The sequence below is a fragment of the Cryptomeria japonica genome, unplaced genomic scaffold, assembly GCF_030272615.1.
Source record: "Cryptomeria japonica unplaced genomic scaffold, Sugi_1.0 HiC_scaffold_82, whole genome shotgun sequence".
NCBI classification, from domain to species: domain Eukaryota; kingdom Viridiplantae; phylum Streptophyta; class Pinopsida; order Cupressales; family Cupressaceae; genus Cryptomeria; species Cryptomeria japonica.
Window position 1 is genome coordinate 495559 of NW_026728904.1, and position 22553 is coordinate 518111.

The window sequence follows — 22553 nt, forward strand, 5'->3', positions numbered from 1 at the left end:
CCAAGTTCACCTTCTAGGGCCTTGCTTACTCATTCAAATTTAGAAAGTAAGCTATGGCATGAGCGGTTTGGTCACCTATACTATCGCTATCTTCAGCAGCTAAGCACTAAATACATGGTCACAGGTCTACCTTGAATCAGTTTTTCAGAGGGTGTATGTTCAGGTTGTTCCATGGGGCAAGCATCCTGAAGAGAAGTTTGACAAAGGGAAAACTTGGAGAGCTTTGGAAGTTCTTCAACTTGTTCATAATGATGTAGCAGGTCCATTTCCAACACCTTCATTTAGTAAGGCCCGCTATGTTCTCACCTTCATTGATGACTACTCCTGCTTCACTTGGGTCTACTTTCTTATTCATAAGAGTGAAGTATTTGATAGATTTCAGGACTTCAAGACTCATGTGGAGAAGCAATCAGGGAAAGTGGTCAAGATTCTTCGCACAGATAATGGAAGGGAATATGTGAACAAAAGACTTGAGGATTTTTGTACATTTGAGGGGATTGATCTTCAGCATTTTGTAGCATACACTCCATAGCAGAACGAGGTTGCAAAATGCAAGAATAGAACTCTCAAAGAAATGGCTAGTTGTATGATACATGCACGTTCTCTTGATCCCGCCTTTTGGGCAGAGGCTATCAGTTGTGCCACACACATCCAGAATCGGGTTCCTCACAAAGATTTGCAAGGTATTACTCCTTTTGAAGCTTGGGCTGGTAGGAAACCAATTGTGAGACATTTCAAAGTCTTTGGGTGTCCAGCATGGGCTCGCATACCTCCGCAGAAACGCAAGGCATTGGAACCTCAGAGTCGACCTTGCATATTTGTTGGATATCCTGAGGGTGTTAAGGCATACAGATTGATGGATCCAGAGACACATGAGGTATTCATTGAGAGGAGTGTTCACTTTGAGGAAAGCTCTCCTAGCTTAGCCTCTCTACCTCCTCCACCTTCCTCCATTGTGGATAGTGATGTTAGTGATTCAGATGATGAAACTCCTTCAACTCTGACTCACAAGGTTACACCTCTGTAGGGTCCACATGCAGTTGAGGAGCCTTGTTCTCCACCTCCACCTAGACCTCGATGGGCTCGACAGACACTTGAGTCTGCAGGTTCTCTTGTTGGGGATCCTTCAGATACACGGAGAACTCGATCACAACATCAGGATCTTCCACATGCAGTCATTGCTACCGCTTCTAATCCACAGACATTTAGGGAAGCATCAAGGGTTCCTGAGTGGGACCAAGCTATGGAGGAAGAGTATAGTTCCTTGATGAGGAACAACACATGGGATTTAGTCCATCTCCCTAAGGGGAGAAAGATGGTTTGATGTAAGTGGATCTATCAGACCAAGTTTGTAGCGGATGGTAGTGTGGATAAGTATAAGGCTCGGCTTGTTGCAAAAGGTTTTTCTCAGGTTGTAGGTGTTGAATATAATGAGACCTTTGCACCTGTAGCCAAGATGAACTCCATTCGTTTGACACTTGCTATTGCTGCAGCTCATGGTTGGGCTGTACATCAGATGGATGTGAAGAGTGCTTTTCTTCATGGTGATCTTGATGAGGAGATTTATATGGAGCAACCACAAGGTTTCATCTAGGATACTTCCTTGGTTTGCAGACTAAGGAAATCTCTCTATGGCCTTAAGCAGGCCCCCAGGGCTTGGTACGCCAAGATGCATTCCTTTCTTCTCTCCGCAAGGTTCACCAGGTGTCATTCTGACCCAAATGTCTACATTTTGCGACAGGATGACTCTCACTTGATACTTGTGCTCTATGTTGATGACTTGATCATTATAGGGAGTACTTCATCCATCATTAGCAGGGTCAAATCTGATTTGCATGACAAACTTGCTATGACTGACTTGGGTCTTTTGCACTACTTTCTCAGGATAGAGATTTCACAGTCACCTTCCAGGATTACACTATCGTAGCCCAAGTATGCTCATGATCTACTTTCACGCTTTCATATGGCTGATTGTAAGCCTACCCCGACTCCCTTTCTTTCAGGAGTCAAGCTTGAGGCTCAGTGTTCTTCTCCACCAGTTGATGCCACTTTGTATCGTCAGCATGTGGGTAGTCTCATCTACTTGACTCATACATGCCCAGATATTTCATTTGCAGTTGGCATGGTTTCCCGCTTCATGTAGGAACCACATGAGCTTCATTGGAAAGCCACCAAACACATCCTTCATTACATCCAAGGTACACATCACTATGGGATTCACTATGCAACAGGCACAGGACTTCGCTTGGTTGGTTACACAGACTCCGATTGGGCTGGCAATCTTGATGATCGTAAGTCTACTTCTGGTTACAGTTTTCACCTTGGTTCGGGCCCCATTTGTTGGTAGAGCAAGAAGCAACATGCTATTGCTCTCTCTTCGATTGAGGCTGAGTATCAAGGCATTGTTAACACAGCGACTGAGACCATTTGGCTCCAGCAGATTCTCACAGAGTTTGGATTCACCACTCCACGGCCAACAATTCTAAATTGTGACAATCAAAGTGCTATTGCAATCTCGAAGAACCTGGTCTAGCACCAGCGGACCAAACATATCAAGATTCATATGCACTATATCCGAGAGCTCATCTAGGAGCAGGTCATTGATTTGCAGTATTTTCCTACAACAGAGCAGGTTGCTGACATATTCACCAAACTTTTCACCAAGAGTAAGTTCTAGCAGTTGCAAGCTCTCTTGGGGGTGCGAGATGTGTCATTAGGGGGGGTCAGCTGACTTCTCCTTCCTCTCTTATGGGGGGGACTTTTTCCTCTTTGAGGTTTTGTCCTTCTTCTTTGAGAGTCTTTTGTACATTCATCTCTCTTTTGGGGGGGAGTTTTTTCCCACTGGGTTTTCTCCCTTTCTTCGTTTGTGAGAGATTGCATTGCATAGTTTTGCTTGCATTTGCATATTGTACATGGGTACCTATCATGGCCTAGTAGCCGTGACCCATCTTGCATTGTTGAATTGAGTCTTCATTCCCCTAAGTTGCACTTAAGGGGGGGTGTTGGTGTAAATAAATATTCAATTTGGATATTATTACACTTTACTTAAGTTAACTTAGGATAATGCATCTCTTCGTAGTTTGGATTTGAGACACTTAGGGAAGTGTGCACATAGGGATAGAGCTTGTAGGAGAAATTCCACCTTTTGTGGTCTTATTTTGCTGTTGCACTCCACATTCGGTGGGTCATCCACCTCTTGTGGAATATTATATTATTTCTCCTACCTACCCCTAGTATTTCTTACCTACCCTTGTTTCTCATTGAGCCACATGTCATATTTGTGTGCTCATACATCCATATGGCCTTGCCTATATAAGTAGGCCTATATTCATTGTATTGGTTAATCCAGTTGATCATTTTGTATATTGATGGGAATACAGTTTGTTCTTGTCATTCTATTGTCTCTTTTATGCTTTTTATTGTGCCCTTGATCTTGGCAAAATCCTACAAGAGGGAAAGAGGGAGGAGGGAGAGGGAGAGAGGGAGAGAAGAGGGGGGGAAGGGAGAGGTAGAGGGAGGGAGAGAGGGAGAGAAGAGGGGGGAGGGAAGGTAGAGAGAGGGAAAGAGGTAGAGGGAGGGAGAGAGGGAGAGAGGGAGAGAGAGAGAGGGGGAAGATGAAAGAGGGAGATAGGTAGAGGGAGGGAGAGAGGGAGAGAGAGAGAGAGGGGGAGAGAGAGAGAGGGAGAGGGAGAGGGAGAGGGAGAGAGAGAGGGAAGGAGGGAGAGGGAGAGAGAGAGAGAGGGAGAGGGAGGGAAGATGAGAGAGGGAGATAGGTAGAGGGAGGGAGAGAGGGAGAGAGAGGGAGAGGGAGAGAGAGGGAGAGAGAGAGAGAGATGGTTAGGGAAGGTAGAGAGAGGGAGAGAGGTAGAGGGAGGAGAGACAGAGAGAAGAGGGGGGAGGGTGGGAGAGAAGAAGGGATATGGAGGAAGGGAGAGGGAGAGAAGAGGGGGAGGGAAGGTAGAGAGAGGGACGGAGAGAGAGAGAGAGAGAGAGAGAGAGAGAGAGAGAGAGAGAGAGAAGAGGGGGTGGTGGGAGAGAAGAAGGGGTATGGAGGAAGGGAGAGGGAAAGAGGGAAGGAGGGAGAGGGAGAGAGGGAGAGAAGAGGGGGGTGGGAGAGAAGAAAGGGTATGGAGGAAGGGAGAGGGAGAGAGGGAAGGAGGGAGAGGGAGGGAGGGAGAGAGAGAGAGAGAGAGAGAGAGAGAGAGAGAGAGAGAGAGAGAGAGAGAGAAGGTAGAGAGAGGGAGAGAGGTAGAGGGATGGGGAGAGGGAGGGAGAGAGAGAGAGAGAGAGAGAGAGAGAGAGAGAGAGAGAGAGAGAGAGAGAGAGAGAGAGAGAGAGAGAGAGAGAGAGAGAGAGAAGGTAGAGAGAGGGAGAGAGGTAGAGGGATGGGGAGAGGGAGAGAGGGAAAGGGGGGAGGGAAATAGGAGGGGTCTTAAGGGGTCATAGGATACCATATGACCTCTTAGGAAAAAATATGACCTCTAATGACACCTAAGGGGTCATATGGTGGGGTAATAAAATGATTTATTAAATTTAAAGTTATGAATAGAACATCATACAACGAGGCTTCAGTAAAAAGTAAGTGTAAGAGCTTGACCTAACCCTAAGAGTACTTCTTAAGTTGTAAAACATATGATGCTATTAAATTTGCAAGGTTATTAGACTGATCTTGATTGTGACTCTAGGAATTACACACTTGATTGATGTTTGACAAGTGATGATCATCATATACTACCACTGCCATGCATACAACTAACTTTAATTTCTCTAGGTGACAGGCATTGTGCAACAACATGGGAACTGTCGCATACCCACCACTATCATTCTACATGACATCATCTATGTTACTCTCCCTCTTTCTCTTCCTACCTATTGTTTCCTTCTGAAAAACATATTGCAGGTACTCTGACTCATCATGTTTCTTTGTTGGTCCACTATTTTCGACATCTGCTCTGATCATTAAAAACACATTCAAGAAGAATATTGCTACAGGTTTCCTTGTTTGTCACAGTAATACACATGTGGTTCAATTTCAAACCCTATTCCTCCTATTCAATATACACACACAAATCCATCAGTCAATTTTTTTAGGAGAGGATACATGATAAAAATCAAAGAGGAAGTTGCAGACAAGAAATAAATTCACTTCTATAGAAGTGCAGACACAGTTGCAGTGGGGTATGGAGAGAGGGAGGGAGAGAAGAAGAGAAAGAGGGATGGGCTATGGAGAAAGGGAGAAGGAGAGAGAGACAGAGACAAAGAGAGAGAGAGAGGCACCTTGTATGCGTTTGAGAGGGGGAGACAATACACTTACATGTGTATATATATGTTTAATATATTATATATATACATATATTATATGGATATAAACATATTATATATACAATATCATATTATACACATATTATATATTACATATATTATATGTATATACACATATTATATATAGAATATCATATTATACAGTAGCACATACGCGTTGTTTATAGTAAAGTTAGTGCATACGCGTTGCTTACACTATAGGTACCTCATACGCGTTGTTTAAACCATAAGTACCCCATACATGCTTTTGACTTTTTAGGCTTGGAAATAGGCTTGGATGACAATGCTACGGTTTGGAAGTTTGATTTCCCTCCATTTCTCTCATTTTTGATGTGCTTTATTTCATCAACTTGGTTTATCGACTTTGTCATCATCAGGTTTACACTTCATAAACTAGGTATTTCTAAAATGGCCAACATATTTTCACGCATGTTTTGAGCTTTCTAACCATATAATTGTTTTTTAATTTGAACAACAATAACATATTATTATTGAATTTCTTTTACCAATGTCTCCATAGTTCTCACAGACATAAGTGCACCATTTTTTGAATAACTTTTGATATACTTATCCAAATTTAAAAAGCTTTATATATTATTGTAGTGCACTTGATTCTTTAAAATTTAAAAAAAATAAATTGTATTTTCGATTTGTTTAGTGCAATTTATGCTTCATGCACGAACATGTACTTAATTTTCAGGATGTGCTCGATTGGAAAAATCATAAAAAAAAAATACTAAACAAGAAATTACAAAAAAATACACGTCGTCTAGTGCTCACTCTTAACTATCTTTCTTCCAAAGGATTTGTCAAAATACTAAATCTAATTATGACTTTTTTGATGCACACGTCAGACACTATGTTATGTTTTTAAAAAAAAATCAAGGTCAGTTTTTTGTGCATGAAGGATTTGACCCCCTTAATCTTATCTAATTTTTAAAAAGTTTAGTATTTTGGAAACTAGATTCAGAGTAATAAAATATTTGTTCTTTGATTATCTTCATATCTTGAGTGGATTACTTTCAAATTTTGCCTCCAAGTTCAAGTTCACCCGATTTCAAAAAAAAATGTGTCCACTAATACCCCCTTTTTTGACCACCATCTTTGTGCACTTACCCAGAAGATGAATGTCATCAATGATGTCTCCTAAATCTGCAATGTAGGACTCCATAAATAAACCTACAATGTCTGTCAAGTAGGCATCCCAATCAAATAAAGTTGGAAGCCATGAAATATCCTACTGCACTGAATCATAAGAAGGCAAAACTGTCGCACTAGTTGCATCATTAGGTGCAATAGGTGGTGTGATATCATAGGAGGAGATGAAATGCAAGGCTCAAGAATGGGGTCACATGTGAGAGTACCCAAGTTCAAATGCCCAAAGTTCTCCTCTAAATCTGAATCAACATAGGAAGAATCAACCTCATCAATAATACCAAAATCTGAAAAAGAGTACAACCGAGATGCATGATCAACCACCCCAGTCACAATGATATTGTTAGGGTTCCCACAGATACTGAGCGGGGGGGGGGGGGGGGGGTGAATCAGTATTTGACCGGTAGTTTAATTTTCTTGAAACTGAATATGTAGAACATAAAGTAACAGTATACCGATATGCAAGAATTAATGCAAATAACAGAATCAAAAACATCCACATGAAAAGAACACCATAACACAAGATGTTTAACGAGGAAAGTTGGTGTGGGAAAAACCTTGGTGGGATTTGTGACCCACAATATTCACTTACTGACCAATAAGAGAATATTACTTACAATGGGGGCCTGCACATGTAGGAAGGCCAACTGCCTAGAGCTCACTTCTCAATAAGAAGTCACACTGACTTACAATGAGGATTTACACAAATCCAATATTCTGTACTGCTTTACAATAGCATCTTCAATGTTAGATTCAGTACCGGTTCTTGCTCTGTTCTTTACATATACCCTTGACCTACAATTCGCACATTAGGTTTGCCTTATAATTTATTTATGCTTCCTATCCATATCCTACAAATGCCTACAATGATCTCTTTTATATATAAGAGTCATTTTACAATTTGCCAAGTTGGCTTACAATAATAAACAAAATATTACATATCAAAAATCCTGTCGGCCTCAGTGCCGATATACATGTTCTTTTTTGTGCCGGTGTACATCTTCTGTGCCGGTGCCGGTGTAGATTGATCTTGTTGATGCTCGTGCACTATTTTGTTTGAGTAATGCTTTGCCGGTATAATGTCTTGTCGGTGCCATAGGATTGCAAGGTTGCCTGAGTAATGCTTTGCCAGTATAATGTCTTGCCGGTGCCATAGGATTGCAAGGTTGCCTGAGTAATGCTTTGCTGGTATAATGTCTTGCCGGTGCCATAGGATTGCAAGGTTGCCATCAATGACAAAACCTTCAATCACACACAGTTGCTCATTGGAGTGTCCATATGCCAACAATCTCCCCCTTTGGCATTGATGGCAACACTCATGAGAAATTTCAAAAAGATATCCAAAAATGTGTAGACCAAAAATGTTACCAAAAATGTGAGAGCTCCCCCTGAGCATGTGATCCTTGTGTTTTGAATTTTCTCATCTACTACTCCCCCTTTGGCATCAATGACAAAGGTTAGTAGATTTTGTAGTTGTACCAATTCATAACCTCAACCTTGTAGTTGGGTGGTTATTATCTGAAGAATATCTCCCAAAATTAACTTTATGCCAGCCATAAACTTCTTGCTCTCCTTTATTGCTATCTCAGTTCTGTACACTGTACCGGTGAGATGCTGCAAGTGCTATGCCGGTGTTTTGCTACCCTATGTTAGTGCCTCTGAGATTTCCTTTCGCAAAGATGCTAAATAGGCCAATCTTGGACTTAGTTTAGATCTCAAGAATTTTGCTTTGTTTATTATTTTCTCTTTCTCTCTTTCTAATTTGAGCAATTCTTCCTCAAAATTTGTTATCTTTTCCTCAAAAACTGATAATGTATCGGGCGAGTTAACAAAATTATCAGCAAGTTTATTGATCTCTTCTTGTACCTTGCTCATCTTTTTGTCTACATCTATGGTCAAAAAGTTTATCTTACAGGTGTCTTTGTACAGAGTTTTGTACTCTTTCAATAAATTGCACAGTTCCAGTAGAAGTGTGTCAAATTCCCTGTTACACTTCTTTATTCCTTCCTCAAAGAATTTTTGTTTCTCTTTTTCTATACTTTCCTTTACAGTTTCTACCTTTGTTTGTTCAAAATTTCCAGAAATATATTTACAAAGTGTATCCAACTGGCCTAAAGAATCTTTGTTGGCTATATTACAATTGGGAGCTATCGATTTCAAAACTGGAATTGAATCATCTATCACTTTATAGGCTTGTGAGCTATAATCAGTTATTTTCTTGATAGATTCGAGCAATACCTCTGTTACATTTGATGGTGACCCAACAAACTGAGTGCCGGTGGAAATGACCATGCTAGTATTGACCTCTGGTAGGTCTGTTTGTGTCTCCATCTCTTTAAGCATTGGTTTTCCTGCATCATTTCTTACCAGTGGCATCTGTTCTGGAGCCTTTAGCTCTGTTGGTTTCTCTGTTTGTGTTCCAGATTCCATCTTTTTCACTGAAGCTGCTGCCGGTTTCTCTTTGTTTCCTGTTGTCGGTTGGTCTTTGTTTTTTGTTTTATCTGTTGTATCCTTGTCTACCACTATGTTGATTTTCTGAGTATCAACATTCACAGTATATAGGACTTTAGGATTAGGATTATTATCCTCTGTGTCCATGCTCTCAGCTGCTGGTTGATCTTCTGCAGTTGTGGTTTTTACCGGTGGACTATTTAAAGGAGGTGGGCGTAAGTTGTCTCTAATCTTGATACTTGGTGGTCCACCAACTTTACCTTTCCCTTTGTCCTTTTGATATACCAAAATGGGCTTGGGATTCCTATATTCTTCTTGTTTTTCTTTTTCAACCAAGAATGTATCCCAACCATTTTCTGTTTCCTCTGAAACTTTAGTAACTCTACCTACCATTAGTGATATTTGCCAGTGTGCAGTGGAAAAAATTGTCCGGTTGGCCTGAGCTATCAAATCATCAATTTCCTTAGGTGAGTTGATCGAGTATACTGGAAGTAATTTCTCTATTTTTATTTTCTTATCCAACTCAATTATTCCTTGCCTTCTGGCCTCAAGTCTTTTATATAGTTCATCAGGAATTTCATTTAGGACTTGCATCAAAAACTTTTTATATATGTCCATGTGTAATATAACACTTTCCTCGACTTGTCCTTTCTCATCATTTGATAGGGTGTCATAGATTTTCCCTATGTTTTTCAATTTACCTTCCTCTGTGATCTCATTCAGTAGTATGTCAAGGGGGGCAAAGTCAGTGTTTGTCTTCTTCTTCCTTTTGGGGGTTAGCTTCTTCTTAGGTGTGGCTTTCTTGACTAGAGACCTCACAGCTTGTTGCTTTTGTCTTGTCCTTCTAGGTGAAGGAGTGGATACCAGTGAGGGGTCTCTTTTCCTAACAACTCTTTTGAAATTTGTTGGCATATCTCCTTCTGAGGAAGTATCTACTAGTGATAGATGAGTTTCAGGTTGTTGGGCTACCAACTCATCTTCTGTTATGCCAGTTTTCTTTAGTACATCTTCCTTTATGGCTTTTGCTTGTCTGGTTCCTTTCCTCACAAATGCCTCAACCTTTTTCACTCTCTTTTTAGATTGAATTTGACTTTCAATGGTCTCAGCACTACCAAATACTTCTTCCTTTGGTTCATTGGGGGCTTCCAGAAGTGCTTTGGCATAAGTTTCCACAATTTGGTGATCTATTTCATACCCCATCTTTGTAACCCAGATTGTTCTTGGGATGACTTCTTCCATCCAGATCTCATCCTTTTTGATCACAAAGCATATATCATCCTTGTATTTGTTGACAATTTCTTGTGATAGTCTGATTCTTTTATTCATTCTGACCTTTAGTGCTTGAAAATACTCATTGATATTCTTTTCTCTATTTTCACCCATGTTGTTGAATAAGTCAGACAATTGTTTTCCTACCGGTATGTCGAATCCAAAATCCTTGTAGCCTATACCGAGAGCCTGTTTGGTTATATGTAGCATTAAGCATACAAGTAAATTTTCAAATCTAAAGGTTCCTTTCTTATCCTTCTTGATTTTTGCTAAGTTGTCAATTAACTCATCCTTTAACCATTCACAGATATCCATTTTTACATTGTCCTTCACCATGTCATGAGCACTTTTTATGCATAAACTGGAAACAGAGTTAAGCCTATTAGCATGAGTTGCTTTGTAACCTAGAATCATGCTAACAAATCTAACATTTGTATCGGTCACATCATTAACCCTCAATTATCTCTTGTCGGATGTTGCACCAGTTAAGTTTGTTACCAAGTCGTTGGAGACCTTCTTGATTTTGTTAGGTCTGCTACCGGTGGAAGGTAACCCTATTACTGCTTTCACAGCTACCTTTGTAATTTTATGCACTGAGTCAAGCCAAAAGAATGAACCATGTACCCTACTCAGAACTATCCTAACCACGTCCTTGGGAAATTTAGGAATGCGGAGGATTTTAGTGAATCCTAGGGTTTCAAAAATTTTATGTTCAGGTTTCACATTCCCGGAGTTGTCACATATAATAGACTTATACATTTTTTTGATTTCCTCATCACCTAATTCCTCTATGTTGCAATGAATATACATTCTAGGGTCTTCTGCATAAACAACACCTTTTGGAATTTTTGAAAAAGCACCTGTGTTGTCATCTTTCTTAGCTACCTCGGGAACTAGCTGAAACACGGGCCTAGGTCTTTTTATAACCTCGACTACTGTAGGGTTTGCTATGAATTCAGGCGCAGAGGAGAATGCCATGATGATAAATATCTTTTTCTGCCTTTGGATGGATTGATTGCTGAAGTGCTTTGCCTCTTTGCTCAGAATGCCTTAGCTTAGAAATCTTCGTGCTCTCTGAAAGTTTGAATTCATGGTGAAATGAAATGGAGCCAAAAACCTTATTTTATAAAGTCTTTTCTGCTACCTACCACATTAATTGCTTGCCAGTAATGTATTAGCTCAACTTTGTTTGCCGATAATGAAAGATTTTCAACTTCTTTTCTCTAATCGAGGGAATAATAGCACACGTGTCATTTGATTGCCAAACCCTCAAGACAATTTTCTTCAATTTGATGAAGAACATCTTGCCGATGGAGCATTGCTCTATCCTGCCAGTGGAGCATCATATTGTCCTACCGGTGAAGCATTTGTTGGTTCTACCGGTGGAGGAGTAACCCCAATATTTAGTTCACCTTTTCTAATCCATTGCTTTGAAAATTCTTGCTTAACCTCTTCAACCTTTTCTTTACCTTTCAAGCTAGTACTTCGGTTATCTACCGGTGTACCTTTACTTCTACAAAATTTAGCAATATGAAAAATCTTGTTACATGCATAACAAGTTACATTATTTTTCTAAATAGCTTTCCCATAACCTATGCTAGTTTGTGTTCTACATTTATTTGATAAATGACCAAATCTACCACAAACATAACATCTTACATTCATTCTGCAATTTTTAGAGTTATGACCAATTTTGTTGCATTTGGTGCATTGACCAGTGGGAGGATTGATGTTTTGATAATTCCTAGATCTACATTCATTCGCCCTATGACCATATTTATTATAGTTAAAGCATTTTCCATTGAATTTGTAAGTATTAGAAGGTCTTACCGGTTTGCTGTGATCCTAGGTATTTGCAGTACCAGAGCTTTCTCCAACTTCAAATCCAATTCCAAAAGTGTCACCTTTGGGTTTTTGATTCTTCAATAAGGTACCAAGTTCTTCTGAGCTTTTTTTGAATTTTTCTTTGTGTTGATTTGCAGTTTCCAATTCCCTTTCCAAGATTTCTTTTTGTCTTATTAGTTCATTTGAGTCATTCTGAGTATGCATCAGATCTATCTTCAACATGTCATTTTCATAGCTAAGTCTTGTGTTCTCATTTTCTGCATCACTTAGTCTTCTAGTCAATTCTTCTTCATTCTTCTTTCTGTCCTCAATCTCTTTGAAAAATCTCATAGTCATGTCTTGCATTTCATTTTTTGTTTTCATGATCTCTTGTTTTAATTTGCTTATCATATCATTTAGTGATTCCTTTTCATCATTCTCATTTTGCAATTTTTCACAAAGTTCTCTTCTCTTATTCCTTGTAATAGTAAGATTTTCTTGAAGTGCCTGAATAATGTCCTGAGCTGCTTTTAAATCATCTTCTAATTTGATATTTTTTAACTTCTCTGCATCATAGTCAGTAAGAGCTCCTTCAAGTTGCTTCATCAAATTTTCCATCTTTATCGGTGTCAAGATCTTCCTCAAGCTGTTAGGCTTCTGAAAATAGAGGACCAAGCTCTGATACCAATTGTTAGGGTTCCCACAGATACTGAGAGGGGGGGGGTGAATCAGTATCTAACTGGTAGTGTAATTTTCTTGAAACTGAATATGTAGAACATAAAGTAACAGTATACCAGTATGCAAGAATTAATGCAAATAACAGAATAAAAAACATCCACATGAAAAGAACACCATAACACAAGATGTTTAACGAGGAAACCCGGTGTGGGAAAAACCTCGGTGGGATTTGTGACCCACAATATTCACTTATTGGCCAATAAGACAATATTACTTACAATGGGGGCCTGCACATGCAGGAAGGCCAACTGCCTAGAGCTCACTACTTAATAAGAAGTCACACTGACTTACAATGAGGATTTACACAAATCCAATATTTTGTACTGCTTTACAGTAGCATCTTCAATGCCAGATTCAGTACCGGTTCTTGCTCTATTCTTTACATATACCCTTGACCTACAATTCGCACATTAGGTCTGCCTTATAATTTATTTATGCTTCCTATCCATATCCTACAAATGCCTACAATGATTTCTTTTATATATAAGAGTCATTTTACAATTTGCCAAGTCGGCTTACAATAATAAACAAAATATTACATATCAAAAATCCTATCCGCCTCAGTGCTAGTATACATGTTCTTTTCTATGCCAGTGTACATCTTCTGTGCTTGTGCCGATGCCAATGTAGATTGATCTTGCTGATGCTGGTGCACTGTCTTGTTTGAGTAATTCTTTGTCGCTATAATGTCTTACCAGTGCCATAGGATTGCAAGGTTGCCTAAGTAATGCTTTGCCAGTATAATGTCTTGCCGGTGCCATAGGATTGCAAGGTTGCCTGAGTAATGCTTTGCCGGTATAATGTTTTGTCGGTGCCATAGGATTGCAAGGTTGCCATCAATGACAAAACCTTCAATCACATACAGTGTCTCATTGGAGTGTCCATATGCCAACAAATATCTCCACTCTCCAAGTCTCTAATGATAACTGAATCAAGTGTGAACTCCACAATTTTCCTAGTTGCCCCATTTGTGATTTGATAGATGGAAAGAACATTATTTGTCAAGTGGGGTATACACAACACATCATTGAAGGAGTTATCCCCAATGGCAATAGATCCTTTCCCAAGCACATCCATATATGCATGATTACCCATCAAAATCTGTGACATGTGGCAAGGCTCAAATGTAGAAAACATAGACTGTGAAGATGCCATATGATGAGAACTCCCTGAATCTAGAAGCCATCTCCCTGAATCATGACTTGTAGTAGCATAAAGAGCTTGTCCCTTTCCTTTATTTGTCCCAAAAGAGTGATCATTTCCTTTATATTTGGAAGAAGAAACCGATGTAGACATTCTAGAAGGTAGGTTGATTCTATTCTTCTCAAGAAGATTCTTCAACTCATCAATATCCTTCATGATGTCCTGACTTCTTGCAATATCCACAAAAAAATTATCCTTATATGATTTCCTCTTAGGTGAGAATGGTGAATCACCTTGTTGTGGAGAGGAAGATTGTGCTCCATCTTGTTGTGGTTTTGACTTAGGTTGCTTGTGATTCTTTCATTTTCCTTTGACTACTTTGATTCCATTTATTATCCTCCAAAGCTTGTGACTTTGAAGATTTGAGAATCCCCATCGTGGTCAACTTAGATTGCTCAAGTATCAACATCTTCATGAATGAATCAAATGAGGGAGAAGTGTATGAGGAACCTTGAGCTAACCTATGAGTGTGAAAGATAGATACAAAGGCTGCATACTCTGAAGGAAGCTTGTCCAACAAGTTATAAACCAATTGAGCATCCATTTTGTCAATTCCACAATCCTTTAGCTTTTCTCTTAGCTCAGTTGCTTGTGTGACATAATTTTGTATTGTATCAAAATCCTTGGGAGTTCACTATCAAGCTTGTAGCCCTTAATCTCATCAACTCGACCATACAATTTTTGAAAAATATCCCAAGCCTCTTTAATTGTTGTACACTTATCAATGTGAAAAATGAGGTCATTTGATACATACTTTCTAAGAGTTCCAAGTGCCATAACATTCTTAGTAAGCCATTCAATTTTAGCATTAGGATCAGCCTTAGGATTAGGTGGTGCTATTATAGTTTCATTTACATAATGAATGAGTCCTTTTACCATTAGTTTACTCCATGCCTTAATCTTCCATGATGCATAACTATGAGGAGTTAAAAGTGGAAATTTAGGAGAACCCATAGCACCAAAGTGAAAAAAACACAAGATAGAGAGAGGCAGAATCACACAAGACACCCCCCCAAAATACACAATCAAGAAATCACCCCCCCCCTCCCAAAAAAAATGGTGATTTTGGCACTTTATACTTAGTGCATATACAATGGGTCACTTGCAAAACAAGGCAAAGTGGATTTCTAATTTCAATGATTACAATTTCTAAAAATGAGATATAAGAGACTTCAACAAATACTGCTAGTGATCTAAACTAAGATCCAATCAAAATACAAGTACCAAATATGCCAAGAATGGCCAAATACTGAAAGTACAATTTCTACTTAAAATCACTGCAAACAAATGGCAAATTATGAAAGTAGATGAAAAATTATGCACTTTCAAAAAAAAATGGCACATGAAAAGGAATCCATATGAGCCCAAATGAAGCCTCCAAAGTTGTAAAAATTGGGATTTCATGATTTCCGAAAAATCTGTATCTGAAAAATAGAAAAATCCTACACCACTGTATAGATCACAAAATTCTACCCCAAAATGGAAAACAATGCTTGAAAAAACGAGTCCGGATGAGTGAGATATCACTATTTGAAAATTGCCTGCAAAATTATAATTTCTGGAAAATTTCCACCGCAGCTTCAAACTTCAAATGCCTCTAGATTTGGCCTCCAAAGTCTGATTTGGATGAAACAAAAGGAAAAAAATAACTTTATTGGACCTTCTCAATCCAATGATAACCTCATATTTTAATCATCAAGCTTCAATAATAACCTGCAATAGAAAGCTTCAAAATATACAACCCCAAATAGCATTAAATTTCTCTCAATTGACAAACCAATGACACTTTAATGGCTCTGATACCATGTGAAATTTTTCCAAGATCAAGAGGCAATGGAAAGCATAAATAAGAGAGACAAAATAGATGATAGAAATAAACTGTATTCTATCAAGAGAAAATACTGATCAACTGGATCATCAATTGTTCAATTACATACAATGTAGATGAACCTGCTTATATAGGAAAGGCTATATGGATATGTGAGCACACAAAAATGACATGTGGCTCAATAAGAAATAAGGGTAGGTAGGAAATACATGTGGGTAGGTAGGAGAAATAATATAGTTTTCCACATGAGGTGGATCACCCACTGAATGTGGAGTGTAACAACAAGATCACACCAAAAAAGGTGGAAATTCTCCTACACACACTATCCCAATGTGGCACAAACACCCAAGTATCTCATATCCAAACTAATATATAATGAATTTCCTAAGTAAACTTAAGTGAGGTGTAATAATATCCATGATGAATAATTATTTACACCAACAATTACAAACAAATCGGTTCAAGTATGACCATTGGATTACATAGCTATTACTTGCACATCATTCAAGATAACCTTGACCGCTTCATAGAACATTGTATCTCATCACGTGGTTTCCATTAAATGCAATGTACTTGCTTATTCGCAAGATAAAAACCGTTATCTCTACTTGCCAAAAACCATTTGGAACTCCTCATACAATATGCATATGTGGTATAATCATTATCGTTCATCATTTGATCATAAACCAACACAACTGATTCACCAAACTCCATCGGTTAGGGTTTAGCATATCAACAGGTAAGGCTTATCGGTTGATCTCACTCCTTCTCTAGTAATACCGGTTTCCTTCACAAGCTCACTTACTGATTACAATTCCCTTCACTAGCTCTTCCCACCAGTTACAAAACAACATTATTACAACATCATTACCAGTTATAATTGACATCAATCACAACATTAAAGTTCATCAATGCAATCTGCATGGAAATGCCAATAGGAGGACTCTAGAGACATTGGTGATGGAGCACACCGGGTTTGCATGGGGGTCGTGTCTACTAGCACACTTGTATTATGAGCTGCATCAGTTTGTGTATCATGGATCAACGGGATTGGGGTGTGGAGTGACATTATTGCAGGTATGGTCAATGAGCATCTTCTGGTTACATGACCAATACACTTTAGAGGCAGGGGACATGCACGCAATTATGTGCATTTGTATGATATGATTATTTCTCAACCATGGATTGAAAGGTTAGAGTATTGGCACTGAGTGATCGATGAGATGGACAATATGGTATGGAGGCCTTACCTATATTGTGAGGAGTGGGAGGATGATGCAATGGAGATGCCATATATGTTCAGGAGTAGGTATCTGATTGGGTGGACACCATATGTTATTGAGCGACAGTTGATTGAAAGAGTATGAAGGCAATTTGGTAGGATATAGTGGATGGTACGGGGTTCAGGGATGTATGTGTAGATAGTGAGAGATCAGGCTCATTTAGGTCCGTTACTAGCTTATGATCAGGCAGTGATATAGATGCAGGAGATGGTTCCCATGCCTTGGGATATTTGGGCAGATGTGGAGGACGTAGGGATGGACTCTGAGTACAATGCATATTGGGTAGAACATCCATTTCCATGGATGACGGATCCAGGGGAGCCGATACAGGGTGATGGTGGAGATGATAGTGGGGATGGTGGAGGCAGAGGCCAATGATAGAGGCAAGGGGCAATAAGAGAGAGGAGGGTAGCTCAGAGGAGAGATGGAGGGGAGGAGAGGCAGGCTCATGTAGATAGGGGTAGAGGTGGATTGCCGTTACAGGTGCCAGCAGCATAGGTTCCCAAATAGGGATAGGGACAGGGACAGGGACAGGGACAAGGACAGCCACAAGAGTGCGACCTAGCTGATGCTTCCTCTCTTAGTAAAGCCATCTCTCTAGAGGAAATTAACAATACCATTAGACAGATGGCATTAGATAAGGCCCCCGGGCCAGATGGTCTTCCCATTGAATTTATAAGAAAAACATTGGATGGATTGGATAGGAGCTATTGGAGATTTACAATGAAAATTTTAAACAGGGATCGCTGGGAGGTGAGATCAATACAGGGCTTATTAAGTTGATTCCTAAGGATGTGGATATATCTCTAATAAATAACTGGAGACCTATCACTCTCCTAGATGTCTCCTATAAGATTTTGGCCAAAACTCTTGCTCTAAGGCTAACTAAGCTCAAGCCATGCATATTGTTTGATTGTTTCCTTGTATAACAATTTGTAATATTGTCCCTTAGGATGTTTGTTATTGACTAAAAGATAGTTGTGTTGAAATCTTAGATGGATTACTTTTCATAATAATTTTGTTCATAATGATTTGATCTAATCATTTAGAAATCTGAAAAAAAAATTAAAAAAATTTACATTTGATTGTTTCAATATATTATTCATTCTTCATAGGTACCATCTATTTTAGATTAATTTTTTTATTTGAGAGATTTGTTGATAAGTTTTTAATTATGTTTAGATGTTTAAGTTATTTTTTGAAATAATTTAAAAAGTTAGTATATTGTAAAATTAATAAAAAATTAAAATGCTCTATATAAATCAATGTGTCAATTGATAAAATTGTTTGTTTATGGTATTAAGATTGTATAATTGAAACTCAAACATGTTATTTTGATTAGTTAATATGTCAATAGAACTTAAATGCTTATAGAAATTAGAAAATATATTCTTCTTTGTTCTAGTGTGTTCCTTAATGTGTGTAATCTATGGCTAAAGGTGATTTAAAAATATGTTTGAAATACTTAAATCAGAATTAATAGTTTGTCTTGTTGAACCCATTAAATACATGTAGATTTGACTATAGACCATGTTTGTAAGTTTCAAGAATGTGAGTATATATTGTGTAGAACTAATTTGTTTGCAACCAAGGTTTTCAAATCTTGAGAATGTTCCAAAGTAAGTTTTGATACCAATTGGGGGTTACATTTGAATTCCAGCCATGATTACGAATATTAGGAATGTAGGAAGAGTTGAAGTGTATCAAAAAGAGCAACTATTACTATATGATCTCCATTTACCAATTTTAACAAACTAGAGCATAGTGTATGGTACCAATTTAATTGTATTCCATGTTTGAAAACTTGAGAATGTGACAAAATTTGTATGATATTGATGATGGGTTATATATTGACCATGTTCTATGTTAGCAAACCTTTAATATGTCAAATGAGTTACAATATTCTTTGTATGCATTGCATTTTACTTTGATCATCAATTACAAACTTTAAGCATATCGAGTGAACTGTCATGTGCCAAATATGACTTACATTTTGACTTGGATCCATGTTTACAAATATTAAGAGTGTTGGGATAGTTCTAGTCTAAACATGAATTACCTTTTTTAAAGTGTAACCCATATTTTTTGTGGAGTACGAGAAATAGTAGATATATAAGATATTTAATATTTAATTTATTTATTAGTTAATTATAAATCTATTTCATCAAAAAAATTATAGTATGATTATCTATTATTATCTCTATTAAAATTTATATAATATTAAATTTTAAATATATTGATTATAGAATTGCAGATTTATTATGTCGAGAGGCATCGACAATGACATCAAAATGTCTATAAACAAAAATCCATTTTTTAAACAATTTGATATGCAAATGACGGGTAAATGCATCAAATATGTTGTGTTCTAGGAGTTATTTTATTACTCCAAATAAAATAGAACCCTCCCCAATTGTCTTCAGTGCAAGACTTTAATGGAGTTGTATTCTTGGTGTTTAATATTTTAGAACATTTATTTTACAATGATTCTCTTCTATTATAAATATCTTGCGACATATTTTACATATATTTTTTAAATATAAGTATACTAGTATTCTATATTCAATTACATATTTATATTTGAAAAGAGAGGATGGGACAAGGGAGATATATATATTAAAAACGACAAAGTATGGAAGAGAGATAGAATGAAAGAGATAGATGCGAGAGAGAGTAGGGGAGGTGATAGAGAAAGGTAAAAGGAACATTGAGAAGGGGAGAGATAGAGGTTAAGAGATCAAGAGCAATGAAATACAAAATTAAGTGTGTGGCTTATGTCATCCATGTGTAGATAGGATATAGGAATCTACATCTTATTTTAGTATTCATTTTATTTTTCACATATCTAGATGTTGAAGAAAGTATTAGATATGTATAAAACTTAAACAATATAAATATTTTCAAATTCTTTTTTTATGAAAATTGACTTGAAAATTTAATTTTAATAAGCTAATGAAATATGCACTTTGTTTCTTACCATACTTATTTCTTTATAATCTTTTTATTTTAATCCAGTAAAACATGGTATTTTAAATCATTTCTGTCTCAAAATCTACATCGTTATTACTATTATATATATAAATTTTATAGAGAGTAAATTATTACATATGAATTATCATAGATTCTAATACAACCAGACGCGGAAATGTCACATGGTAATGTCAGTCTTTGGAATGCTAACTTCTCTGCAAATAATTTGTTAAGTTGAAGCTCACCCAATGCGAAAAAAACACATGGGAATACCAGGTATTGGAATGCTAACTTATTTGGAAATAATTGTTCAGCGAGAAAATCTGATAGAAAACCGCAAAAATTGCAGAATTGAAAGACGAGAATAGCAGGCATTGGAACGCTAACAGATAAACGACGTAGAATCACACCCAGTGGATAGCGTGGTAGCAGAGCCATTGGAGGCTTCAACGGTCTATTGATAAGGCATAGCTATCTTATCAGACACGTCGATCTTTCTTTAATATTTACAGGTACGATTACCCAAGTATATAAAGAGGTTGCTATCCCTTAAGAAATCCTTCATTGTGAAAGAACAATACAAGACATTGTATTTGCATTATAGAGAAAGAGAGAAGAGGGAGAGAGGAGAATGAAAGTGTTGAGAGGCGAAGGTGTGTTGATCAAACCCTGTGCGGGTAAAGATCATCGTGAGCTTGTTGAGCTAAACAATTTTGATTTGATTGCACACCTAATGTACGTGAAGCTCGTGTATGTTTTCCAAGCTCCTACCCCGAGCTCAGAGGTGTTGAAGGAAGGACTGGCCAAAGTTCTGGCGGAGTTCAGAGAATGGGCAGGGAGATACACGAAAGAAACACCGAGTGGGTGCCTTGGCATCAATCTGAATGATGAGGGTGTGCTTGTCATAGAAGCCGAAGCAGATGGAACAATAGTAAATGCAATGCCCTTCGATCCCTCTTCATTCCTCCTTGAGTTGGTGCCACCCACATCCACCGTGGTCAATGAGCTCTTACTCCTGCAGGTATGATAACCCACTATATTATCTATGTAAGGAGAAGGATTTACTCATGCGGGTATTGTAAAACTTGTTTTAATTTTTCCTTAAAACTAGAAGATTGTGATAAATATGTTTGTTGATGTAGTTTACTCGATTTACTTGTGGAGGGTTGGTGATAGGCCTAGCTCGTCATCATCATGTTGCAGACGGAAAAGCAGCTACTTTTTTCATGAACTCGTGGGGAAAAATTGTTAGAGGAGAGTGTATTCTACCTCCACTACATGACCGATCTCTATTAAAAGCAAGAGATCCTCCCCAGCCATGTTTTGATCATTATGAATCTAATACTGTAAACCATGAGCACTCTCCAATACTGTCCACTCTAACCACAAAAAAGTTTCATTTTGATGCAATGTTTTTACAGAAACTCAAGTCGAAGGTAAATGGATCTGATCCATCAAAAAAACCCTATACTACTTTTGAAATCCTTGTTGCCCATATGTGGAAATGTATTACAAAAGCTCGAGGCCTTGATGGGGATGTAAAAACAAAAGCTAGCATTCCCGTGGGTGGAAGAAGAAGGTTGAATCCTCCGTTGCCTGAAGAATACTTTGGTAATGTTGTCTATGAATCATTTGCTCAATCCATTGCATCAGAGATCATAAATGGGTCTTTAGAATTTATTTCAGAGTTGATACATAAGTCAGTTACCAAGGTTGATGATAATTTTATACATTCAGCGATTGATTTTTTTGAGATGAGGAAATCAATGTTAGGGCCACCGAGCCTTAATGATAGAACTGATGTATTGCCAGTAAGTTGGATGAAATTTCCTATGCATCATTTTCATTTTGGAGTGGGTGGCCCAGTGTATGTAGGTCCTTCATTAGTGCTGATGGAAGGCCTTTTAATTTTGTATGATTCATGCGGTAAAGAGGGAGGCGTAGAAGTCATGGTTTGCTTGTCAAAAGCAGATATGAATGTACTTGAACAGAATTGGTTTCAAGTTTGATTCTATTTGTCTTCTAAATAATATATAATAAGATTATTTGAATGTTCAGGAGGTCATGTTTAATTGGTTAAAGTATTGACTTTTCAATGTGGAGATTCAAGTTCAATTTTCAATAGGATATCTAATATGGAATTGTAAGTTGATTTTTGCTTTTTCATAGCTGATTTCTAATATTTGCAAATGATAAGATTTATTTTTTTATTAATTAATCTTTGCACTATGTATGTGTAAGTTAATGATTAGTCAACCAACACTTTTAAATGATTGTTAAAATGTTAAAAGATTGAATAAGGCAATTTTGAATAGCAAGTTGAAAAACTTATCCACAAAATCTCCAAAAATGTTAGTAATAAAATTTGTGCAATTTTGAATTTAATTTATAAGACAAATCAATTACTTTTGAATATTTTTAATAATATTTAGAAAAAAACACATTTTCCAAATAAGTATTATTGTAGAATTTTGAACCTGGCCTATCCTCTCTGAACCAACTGATTAGCA

At 37.7% G+C, this 22553-nt stretch overlaps 1 protein-coding gene across 1 annotated transcript; it reads left to right on the top strand.

Moving 5' to 3' along the window:
• The first annotated feature begins 20618 nt into the window (after positions 1–20618).
• LOC131864273 (agmatine hydroxycinnamoyltransferase 1-like) lies at positions 20619–22100 on the top strand. The gene is made up of 2 exons (XM_059215202.1): positions 20619–21064; positions 21186–22100. The coding sequence occupies exons 1-2, from the start codon at positions 20675–20677 to the stop codon at positions 22050–22052; spliced, it is 1257 nt and encodes a 418-aa protein (XP_059071185.1). The 5' UTR covers positions 20619–20674; the 3' UTR covers positions 22053–22100.
• Positions 22101–22553: the final 453 nt, after the last annotated feature.

Bases quoted from the DNA above. Each gene is read 5' to 3' on its own strand.
- LOC131864273 (XM_059215202.1), top strand. From the start codon at position 20,675: ATGAAAGTGTTGAGAGGCGAAGGTGTGTTGATCAAACCCTGTGCGGGT. The intron at 21,065-21,185 runs GTATGATAACCC...TTGTTGATGTAG, and splicing joins ATGAGCTCTTACTCCTGCAG to TTTACTCGATTTACTTGTGG.